This window comes from Cyprinodon variegatus, unplaced genomic scaffold, assembly GCF_000732505.1.
Source record: "Cyprinodon variegatus isolate N-32 unplaced genomic scaffold, C_variegatus-1.0 Scaffold922, whole genome shotgun sequence".
Lineage (NCBI taxonomy): Eukaryota > Metazoa > Chordata > Actinopteri > Cyprinodontiformes > Cyprinodontidae > Cyprinodon > Cyprinodon variegatus.
The window spans coordinates 95634-107050 of record NW_015151375.1 but is presented as its reverse complement, the minus strand read 5'-3'; the positions used below and the strand labels follow the sequence as shown (position 1 = coordinate 107050).

Sequence of the window (11417 nt, the reverse complement as noted above, 5' to 3'; positions counted from 1 at the left end):
ACTTCATAGGTATATACTCCTTCTGCAGTACATAAAACAGAACACCTTGGCTTGCAGTTGTAACATAACAGAATATTGAAGTCCATAAGTTTTAATAATGTCACAAAGTGTTTGAGAATCTGAGTTTATACATAAAAACATATTTTAAAACATACAGACCAATATAAAAATCCCCAAATGCTTAGCTCTGCTTAGTTTTGTTTAGTTCAAGAGGACAGTTAGATACATTAATCCTGCTCTTGTCTTTGTCTTGTTAATGTCTTGGAGTATTTGAGCAAAATCTTCTTGTGTTTCCCATGAAGCTGATGTGACTCCATATTGAAGACATTTACAAACCCAAGCAGGAAAACAAATCAGACTCTAAGAAAAAAAGAGCAAAACAAATCATACCACAGACCATCTCACGTACCTTTTTTGGATATTGGATGTAAATGATCCAACATACTCCCTGTTTATCTTAACGACCGCTGAGGAAAAATGAGAACATTCATGTGTGAACTCTTTCTCTGCTACCACTGACCTACTCCTCTTTTTTTTCAGGGGGATATTCAGCAGCTTTTGATAGTGGCAGACCCAAGGGCAGCCTACGACTACTGTGAAACCTACAGCCCTGATTGTGAAGCACCCAGCCACCACGACACACCACAGGCTCAGGAACCAGAAGCAGAGGTCAGCATCTTTTGATCTATTTTTGAAAAAAAAAAAAATAAGGATCAGGTTTCAAGAGTTATTTCTATTTGGAATAAATTCAGGAAATGATGTAGGAGCTGGAGTGGCAGTTACTTGGAAGGATAATCTTACATTTCCCTACTATATGGTATGATTAGAAAAGATCAAGAAGGAGTAAACAGAAAGCTTGGATTCCTGGAAAGATACAATGCATCAATAATAGGATATTTAACTAGAAAACTATGTTAAGTGCAGTATTTTTTCCTTTTAACTTGATTAAAAAGGCTACTACTTAAACTATTTGGTGTTTTGAAAAATTGCTAAGTAACAAAAAACTGAAAATATTTCCTCTAAAATGTGCTATGTGAACAATCCTTTGGCTATAAATTTGAAACTTAGAGACAGAAAAGCTTGCGTAAAGTTGTCAGAGCTGCCTCTTTCTCCAGTCTGTTTCACTAGTGGAAAAACAATGAGATATCAAAATACATGGCTTGGTTTGAAATAAAAATTTTATTAGTGCCGTCTCCAAAACATCACTCAGAACCTCTTTAGCAAGCTTTTAGTTTCTTTTCATCTCAACTCTTTGTGCTGTTTTACAGTTTTATCTTATGGTAAATATTTTCCCTCAGTGTTGCATTAAATAACTCACTTTCTTTTTGCACTAAACTCATTTTGGAACATTTTCTTCTTTTTTTTTTTTTTTCCTTCCTCAAAGTCTTAGCCTACTTTGGAGTGGCCCTAAGATTTATATCACTAACGAGTTCAGCAGGCTCGGCCCAGACTCACAGGGAAATTTAAGCCTTTCCTTCCCTGACTACTTCCAGTACCTGGAAAAGCAGACTTTGGATTTTTGTTCAGAATAAAATAAAGAGAAACTGGTCCGTTATTCCAAGCTATTGGCAGAACAGAGGGTACCAGCACTGGAAAATATCGCTTCATCATCAAGCTGCTTTCCTCAGCCAACATAAGGAGGTTGTCAATTCCACCCAGCAGGGAGCAGTTTGGCTTTACAGACATTGTAAATCTTGTTTATTTATTGTTTTTTTTCTGTACAGTTAAAATTGGAATGTTCTGCCTATATTCCAGCTCAGTGTGCTAAAACTTACTGAGACTTAATAATGTAAAAGAGAAATTCTGTAATGCAGCAATTGCTTTTATAATGAGATTCCTTAAACAATTAAAGTATAAAACCGTTTCTGAAGATTTCCCATCTTATGAAGCTTACTGACTTTGGTGTCCTCATCAACATTTCTGTAGGTAGACTAAGAAAAACTCAGAGTGGTACATTTATTAAGCAAATATATTCTATTTTCAATTTATTTTTTTTTTATCTGGCTATTGTAAAACTATTTTGCTTGGCTTTAACACTATAAATAACTACTCTTTGCTTCCCTTTGAGCCTGTCTGGATCTTAAAGCCGAGGCTTCTTTTATGTGACCTTTCCCCCTCCAGACCGCATAACTGAGGCCAACGTTTCACCAAGCGCTTGAGCTTGTATTATTTTTATAAGCTTAGCAGCTGCCTAGAGACTAATATTCATGCCTTTGCTAACCGGGTATTACATAGCATGACTGCTCTGTTATAATAATTTACTTTGCCTCTTTTTAGACAATGCAAGGACAATGAAATCTCTTTCACAAAGGAATGTAGAAGATGACTGTAATCATTATATGTACAGTAGATCATGTATGCTTCCAGTATTGTACAGTAGAAGTAGCTGGAGAAAAAAACCTCAGAAGAGAATCTAAGAACAATTGATTCTAGCTAGTAATGGCTTTATCAGAAGCATAGACACTTCGGAAAAGAATGCTTTAAAAAATAAAAAAAGCTCTCTGTAGGAGACACAGACACAGAACTCAGCAGACTGTAATTATGGGAGTTCTTGAATAGAACTATGCTACATGCTTTTAACAAGTCCTACAGGTCTTGCTAAGACTTTTCTGTCTGCAAGTTGAAATGGATTATGTTAAAACTGTTTAAACTACAACTGAAACAAAAATGATTTTGTTTGCATAATTTTGCTCTTGGTTATGACTCTAACTAGGCTTCATTGGGATAACAATTTTTGAAACTTGGTCCAGTTTTCATTTAGGGCTTTCTGTCTGGAGTTGGCATGTTCTGCTTGTCCATGCATGGGTTCTCTGAGCTTCGTCCTGATTAGGGCTGGGTAAAAAAATGAATTTAAACGATTTTGAATCGATTACTTTACATTTTTGCTGAATCTATGTCTAGGGAATGAGATCGATTAGTTTTATTGTGACACACGTGACGTTCACACTCAAATGAGCAAGAAAGATGCACTCAAGATTACTTCAAGCCAGGCAGCTGCAAATATAGCCAATAGATTGACTGAAGACATTAAGAAATGGGGGTTGACCAGCAAACACCCTGTAGTTGTTACAGACAACACTGCAAATATGGTTTGTGCAGTGGAGATAATGCAGCTCATGCATGTCTGCTGTGTCACGTCTGCTTGCTCGAGTGAGGCTTCACTTTTTCACTTTTCACAAACAAGTTTGCACTTAAAAACAGTTTTGTTCACACCTCAGGCTTAAACTGTGACTTACAAGTTTGCACTTTGTGTTTAATGTGACAGGAAAAAATAAAATACATGAGTATTTTAAAATACAGTTGAACCACTTTCATTACTGTAAAAACAGATCAAATCGAAATTAATCGATTTAGAATTGTATGAATCAAAATTGAATCGATTCAGGACTTTGGCGAAAATACCCAGCCCTACTCCTGGTAACTTAAAACATCCATGTATGCTAATTGATTTCAGTGAATTGTTTTTGAATAAAAGTGTGTGTGCTCTTTGTTATTTGTATATCTGTACTGTATATCTCTAAAAGTATTGGAGACCTTTTATCACTTTCTGCATATTGACATCTAAAAATAGGCGCAAAACTTCCAGCAAACATTATAAGGGGGTATAGACAAGACAATAAGTGGATGGATGAGTCAAACTGAAGTTTCCTAACTGCAGTTTAACCATATTCACCTCAAAACTGCTAATAAAGGAAATGCCATAAACTCCTCCATTCTCGCTTTGCCCTCTGTAGCTCTTTATTTTTTATTGCTCCAGCTATTAAACCTGTGGTTTTACCTCCTGCCTTATAAATTCTGTGTATTATACATCAATAAATATGGGATACATGACAGTAAAATAGTTTTCTCTAAAGAGCCAATAATGACAACTGCAGGTCTTTTGGTTCCCAGCATTAGGCATCAACTGCGGATCAGCCTTAATCAGCTTAAAATTTGAGAGCTTTAAACATCCTGTGTAAAAAAAAAACAAAAAAATACAGTAGATAGAGACATGGCCCGGAATGATGTTTACTTACTTTCACCAACTTTTGCTCAAACTTCAAGTTCAGAGTGATTGCAAAAATGGAAAAACAATAAATACAATCATAGTGATGGTGCATATGGAAAACAGCTGTTTTGGCTTGGATGCGAAGTTAAACCATCTCCTGATCAAAAAGCATATTACATCAGCTGTTAGTGTTCAAACCGGAGGATCAGACTGTTTTTTTATGACTGACAAGGATTTTTTTACATAATGTATTAACATATGCATATTTCTTCTTCACACAGTACCCAATCTATGATTATGGTGAATTTTATGACTATGGTGAAGGGGAGGTAACCACTGATGCTCCTTCTACCTCTGGAGCAAAGGTTGAGGTAAATTAATGCATCTTTATTGTTTTTTTTTAAGGAAAATATGTACTTATTAATATTTTTTATTCAAATGTTTTTTGACTGCTAAATATTAATTGCTTATTTTCTTATATTAATGGGTCATTTCTGCACAACTACTATACATGCCACCCCAAAGATCTTTGTAGAATTGAATTTACAGTAGTAGTGTAATAAATGACTCTTCCTTTTTATCTAGTGGGGAAGGTAACGTAATTGTGTTAAAATCAAGCAACTGTTTTTATCAGGTCTTACCTAACTTTTAAAACTCTTGTTACTCAAATCTTAGACAGCTGGTGGAGACTACTACACTGGCGAGTACGATTACAGCATAGTGGATGGTAAACAGCCTCCGACTGAGTCTTCCAGACAAGGAGAGGTAACCGTTCTACTTTCCTGTTCTTCTGTCTGATTCAATGTTAACTGTTTAGTGAGAACGTTATTATTTTGGGACACTATTGAGGGTTAACCAACTTATAATAGAAGATTGCTGAGTTTTTCTTTAGAAATTTATTTAGTTTAAGTGATGCTGTTTGCATTTTTTTTTAAATAAACCAATTTTTTGAAAAGTCACTGTTTATTTAGTTCAGATTTTGGATTGGAAATGGATCTATCAATTCTTAGTCAAGCATGATGTGTTTTAGATTTGCCTTATCAAAAACACGGAACACTATTTCTAAAGATATCTTTGTCTTTTCCCAAAAACAAGAAGAGGTTGTGGGTTATTGCTTTTTTTTTATTCTTGTTCCATTCACTCAAGTTTAATTAATCTCTGTAACAATGGCTGTTTTTGAGTCAAAGGTTAATAAATCAAATACTCAATAATAAAATTAGCACACATTGCGTTTTACCCCACATTTTCCAGTTGAAAAACATTTAAACTTTTCAGTAATAATCTCTGAAAACCTTTCTTTACTATTCTTATAAAGCCAACATAAGCTGCTCAAACTCATTTCAAGGGTTGCAAATGGCACATAGGCCTTAAATTGACACCCCAGTATCGATATGTAATTTTAAACTGGATAAAAGAATTTCATTCCTGTGTAAATCGTTTGTGTCGGTGCCATAAAGCTTTTAATGAAATTGAAAAACATTGTTTTGCTAAAGGAATAATTTTTCTAAAAAGATTATCTTTTGTACTAACATTTGCTCCATGTCTCCTTCTTCTCCTAAACGCTTGGGATGATTCAAGACCTATGATACAGAGATTGTGGACGATTACATCACTGGTGTAGACGAGGTTGGCGTGGACCCAACCGTTGCTGTTGATGTTCCTGTGGACCCCCCCGTGAAGGTGGATCCTGAAACTGAAGTGACAGAGTTTAAGGAAGAAGACCTAAAAGGATACGATACAGGGGACTATGGGGAGAAACCCTACGGCGGTACCAATTATGGGGATTACACCGATTATGGTGATTACAATCCCACCGATACAAAGCCAACCCCTGAAGTTTATGAGGATGAGATTGGTCCTGGTGTTCCAGCAAAGACCGATTTCAGTGTAAGTGGTTATGCTTAGAAATGACTGAAGGTGTAAAGTTCTAGAAGTAGTTCCAGACATGTGCTGACATGTCCTGCTCAGAGCAGGAGTAGTAAAAGATATTAGAAAATTATAATAGAGATTGCATCTATGTAACAAAAACTGATTGCAATATAATTCTTTATTTGTGGCGGCGTAGTAGCTGTAGCGCTAGAGTGGGTGTGCTCTATCCAGAGAATACATGGAGTTTAAGGGGTTTGATTCCTGCCATGTTTCTTTTTTAAACAAAAGGATCAAATTGATGAAAGGAGTTGGACTTTAGAGAAATACTGCTAAAGTTTTAGCTCAACCTGTCACTAAAAATACAGTTTCATTTTACATCTGTTTCCTTCTGCATTCCTCCATCCACAATGAAAATTATTTCTCTTAAGACATTGTAGAGTTACGTTGTACACGGTTAAAATAATATTAATAATAATTTTGATATTAATAACTGCAACTCAGTGGATCTTCACCAGCTTGGCGGCAATGCCATGTTTGTCATTTTTCTTTCTTTTTTTTTTTTTTTCAAAGGTGCCATTTCATTTTTTATGATTTAAGCCTCAGGCTTTCTATGTTCACCAGCCAGAAACCCAAATATACACAAGCTCTTACAAACACACCTCTTGTCTTCTTTAGATAAACAGCTGTCAGCATTTAGCTTGCACTTTGTAGGCTTTCCACCCGAGAGGCCTCTGTTGTTTATCAGACATTACCTTTTCCTGGATATTCCAGCAGTAATCTGTTTTCTTTATCTAATGACTTACTTCTTGGCAGTTGATAAATTTTTTCTTTTTTTGTTTCCATCAAAGCCATTGCTGCAGTCAGAGAAAAGTTGCTGACCCCAGCATTATTTCCCTGACAAAAAAAACAACAACTAAATCTGCTGATTCAGGAGGTGACATGGTTGTAATATTAAAACTGTTAAATTCCTTTGGCTTCCTGTTTCTTTTTTTTTTTTTTTTTTTTGTAGAGAGGTTTGGAATTGCGTTCGCTTTTTAAATTATTTTCTTTTGAAGTTATTAAATGAATAGTCTCAGGTAACAACCCTATATAAGTGCACAGATGAAGTGTTTTTTTTTTCATTTAGGCACTTTTTAACAATTCCATTGAAAATAGGCGTTATACAGTCTGCATGTTCTCACAGATATGCCACTTTTTACATTGTTTATATCTTTCTGTGGAGCACTTTAGTCTTCCTGATGTTGTTGGAAAGTGCTATACAAATAAAATTTGATTGACTGATTGATTGGATACCAAATACAGAAATTATGCTCATCTCATATTTAACAATTAGGATAATACAGTTGAGATAATGAAGTATATTTAAAGACTTTTTAAATAGACTTTTGCAATTAAGGGAACTTCAGTTTCCAACAGTTTGTGGTGTTTTTTAGTGGTATTATTAACGCTTAAAGTTGCTCACATTTTCTTTTTGTCTTCAGGTAAGTGGGGGTCAAAGTTACTTGGGACAAAAAGGAGAGAAGGGTGAACCTGCAGTCATTGAGCCGGTGAGTTTACATTTAATGTGCCCTTATTTGAAAAAACAATCAGATAACTAAAAAGATTTCTGCCCATAATGTTTCACTAAACGAATTTAGAATACATAAAAAAGTTAATCGGCTTATTCTAACGACCCAATATTTTACTGATTTACCTGCATAAACTTTAATGCATGTACCAGAATAAAGTCATTATATTTAGATCAACATAAGTATAATTTTCCAAATTTGCTCGACCTATCTAAGCCACATTTAGTCAGCATTGTTAAAACAGCTGCTAAACCATTGGTGAGCATGCCAAAAGCTTGATCAGGAAGATAAACCCTGCTCTGAAGGTTTTTTTAAGCAAAAATGTCAAAATTTATGTTATACCTATTTTACGTATTAAATCAACAGAGGTGAACTAGAAATCAGTTGGCTGAAAGACAAATCAAGAAGTGGATGTGTGAAAATGCCTACTTCGCTCAAATATTTCCTGTTTGGACTGACATTTTCTGGTTTCTTTGTGGAATCTTTGTAAGCATGAATGAGGTAAAGGGGGGTCAAAGTCATCTCGCCAACGCAGCCCGGAGTTCTAATGTAGCAATGACAGCTGTTTAGTGAGACCAGATGGTGACAACACACCAGAGGCTGTGCAATGTGTCGTTTTAGTCTCCTCAATTCTCACTATTAACACACACTGGACAAATTGCTCAAAAGTAGACTAGAACAATACAAAACTTTATCTTTGTTAGTTAACCGTGGTGAGCTGCCTTTGCTGTGGGTTTAATAATTACAAACTATATGTGGGTTTGTCTGAGTTTTGTCACACATCACTGATATATTTCACACTTTGGAATCGGAAATTTCCAAGAGCTTTTTTTTTCGACCAGCGAGTTACATTCCATCCCACTTGTTCCATGATACCAGCCTTTTTTATTAAAGCTTAGTTGGCATAGGACATGGCTGGGTTGATTGGTAATTAAGCAGCAACTAGATACAGCTTAGCCTTCCTATGAACATCATTTTATCTAGTCCACTGGATTTATTCAAATATCATATCTTTAATTTTCTTTTTAAATTAGTGTGCATTGACTGAGTTCTTCTCTTCCCTTTCTCAAGACACCTTACTTTTACTTTATTTTTTTGGAGGATTTTACGGTACTTGTAGCTAATTTTTTTGACAGTAGGCTGACATTAAGGGGATATGAGAGAGGGGGATAGACATACGGCAATAGACCACAGTTTAGATTCGAACCTGGGTCGGCTGCGTCGATGACTAAGGCCTCCGTACATGGGTCGTGCGTGCTTACATTTATTAACTACTTAATCAGCTAAGTAAAAAATAACAAACCACATCTCCTCTGCATTGATGGGATAATATTAAGAGACTTGAAATTTTGCAGATATAAAAAAATCTCTGTTTTATTCAAGATGTTTAAGAGAAAGAAAAGTAATAGACTGGACTTATTAACAACCGACCTTGCACAATCATAGACAGGTTTCAGATATTATAGGCTAACAATGGAACCAAACGACCCGCTCGTCAGTTTTAATTTGCATGTTTCCAAGCAATACAAGGCCTTGGCTATATAAAGCCTCAAACTCACTGTGAATAAAGACATTTGAATTGAGAAAGATTCCCGGACGGGAAGCGAAACGTCTTCAACCTTGGAAAACAAGTCCAGTGGATTGTTTTTTAAACTTTTTTAAAACTTTTACAGAACTTATTAAGGGAGTTATGGAGCTTCCTTAATGTAAAAATGCTTTCATATTTCATAATACATGATATTCTTTTTTTATTTTGGTTAGAATCTGAGCATCTTATTACCATCCATGATATGCAATAATACTGTAGATGGCTTGTTATAAAGGAAAAGCAGAATGGCCAACTAATAATGGACAAACCAGCTGACCTGTGGGAGGATACACTAAGGGTTAGGAGTTTTGAGATGGACATGAAGCATGTGCACCACTGCATTTTAGTGCCTATTAGCATCTCAGAATCTAACATATTGCTGTAATGTAGCTAACAGATGGCTAGATTTCTTTAGTTCAAAAAAACAAAACAATAAAAAAGCAACCTGTGTCTGTTATGAGATCTATATAGTCTATAGCTGAGCTAAAACCAGAAGGAATAACATGATGTGGATGGCTGCCTTACAGACAGCAGTTAACTTCCTTTGAGATTGAATGCCACCTATTTGGACAAAAAGATATGGTTTTGTTGTGTTAACTAAAACACTTTAGTGCTTTCTTTAACTTAATCTCCAAGCATGGTTTTGATTGTAAAAAGGGTAATGTTCCAACAACAGATCCAGCAACAAGATTGAAATCTCCCAAAAGAACTTAAGATTGTGATTTCCATTAACATTTACACTAGCAATGATGGCCTTTATACCTTTTGTTGCATCCCAAATCAATTAAATTCACAAATCAGATCGGATGTTATTGTTCTGATCCATAGACTTTAGCTTTGAGATAACTTTAAAACCAAAAAACCCAAATGTCTACATTTTTCCCCACTACTTCTAATTGTCTTTTGGTTAATAAGCTGTCATTAATGCTACTGTTTGCCCCCTTTCTCCTCCATTTGCAGGGGATGCTTTTAGAAGGACCCCAAGGAGCCCCTGGCCCAGCAGTGAGTATCACGTTCTCCCACACTTCTGTCTGCCTTTCACAGATGGAGAACAGCTAAAGACGGAAAAATGTTTTTATGGAAAGATCGTCAGTGGAGCTTGAGTTGAGACGAAATGTCAAACGTGTATTTGTGCACGGAAGTCTGTATGTCTGTTACTCTGTATGTGCATTTCGAAGAAAGTCAGGGGGGGTATGGGGGTTGGGGGGGCTTACTTTTTCTGAGTTTTTTTTCCTTTGAAATGATGGCTTTGCCTCTGTCTCTTTTGGCCTCCACATGCGTCGCTCTGGGTAGGCTGACTGTGCTGGAAATGCTGGTTTTCAGTGGTTTTGGGGTAATATGCCAAATTTATTCACGTCTGCTTTCAGGGTGTTCCTGGTAACCCAGGATTGCAAGGACCCCCAGGTACCCCAGGAGATCCTGGTGAGAGGGTGAGTGAATGTTGGACTCCAATGTATATCTTACTGTAGTTGAGCTAGAAGATCTATGATTACCAATTTTTTTTTGTTGCCAAAAGGAAATGTTCATATCTTAATAGGAGAATATAATACATTCAAAGCAATAAGGTGAGTTTCCAATTTACAATGAGTTAGGGGAAAATTAGGTTCACTTAGCTTTTACAGCTGCTGACAGTAGTTGACAGAAAATTACATACCTGCCAGCTGTATCTAAGCTTAGACCTAAATATTCCTCTCCTGAAAAACCAATGGGTGACATCACCACACCGCCTCTGTGGCATCAACATAAAATTACACCAAATATCACCTTACATTTTTTTTTTAATTTGGAAAGTTTAAGATGATCCGTTGTGTTGAAAATGTTTGCTGAGAAGATCGAGTTTTCTGTGAAATCTGGAGTCTCGATTTTTCAAGCAGGGTTGGATTTCAGAAACATATTTTTTTTACTTGATGATAGAATCCTGCCCTGTGCTTAAAGTGTCAGTTGAATTCTGTTTTATTTCTAAAAAATGTACTTGCAGACCAAACTAGACATTTCCTAATGTGTTCTACAGTTTCAACCAACACAAAAGCTTTGTTGTTCCACTTAGCTGCAGTGATTAAAAAAAACAACTTTTGTTCATTCAGCAAGCCTGTCCACCCACCTCTCTTCCCTCCCTTGAGAGAAAATCACCGAGGACTGACAGGGACATTAGACCTACTCTTTGCGGTTTTCCATTACGCAGTTTCCGTCTTTTGCCTTTTCTCCCCTTAGTGCTCTCCTCCAGCCATCATTAACGCTAGATGCCGCTATGCTCATAATCACAACTGTGGATAGGGTAAATTCACTTCCACTGGGAAAAAAAGCAAATGGAAACACATGGCATCAATCCGAGCCAGGATGAGATTGCAGCAAGTGGTGAGATTGCAAAGTAGATCCTTCTGTCTGTCAAAGTAGTAGGCATTGC

At 36.2% G+C, this 11417-nt stretch overlaps 1 protein-coding gene across 1 annotated transcript in view; it reads left to right on the top strand.

The window, feature by feature from the left end:
- The window catches only part of LOC107099952 (collagen alpha-1(XI) chain-like), a 102987-nt gene that overhangs the window by 28339 nt on the left and 63231 nt on the right, over positions 1–11417 (top strand). The window contains exons 5-11 of the mRNA XM_015398282.1: positions 541–669; positions 4270–4359; positions 4664–4753; positions 5567–5875; positions 7339–7404; positions 9974–10015; positions 10381–10443. Of these exons, the coding sequence (XP_015253768.1) occupies positions 541–669; positions 4270–4359; positions 4664–4753; positions 5567–5875; positions 7339–7404; positions 9974–10015; positions 10381–10443 (789 nt within the window). The remainder of the gene's footprint in view (positions 1–540; positions 670–4269; positions 4360–4663; positions 4754–5566; positions 5876–7338; positions 7405–9973; positions 10016–10380; positions 10444–11417) is intronic.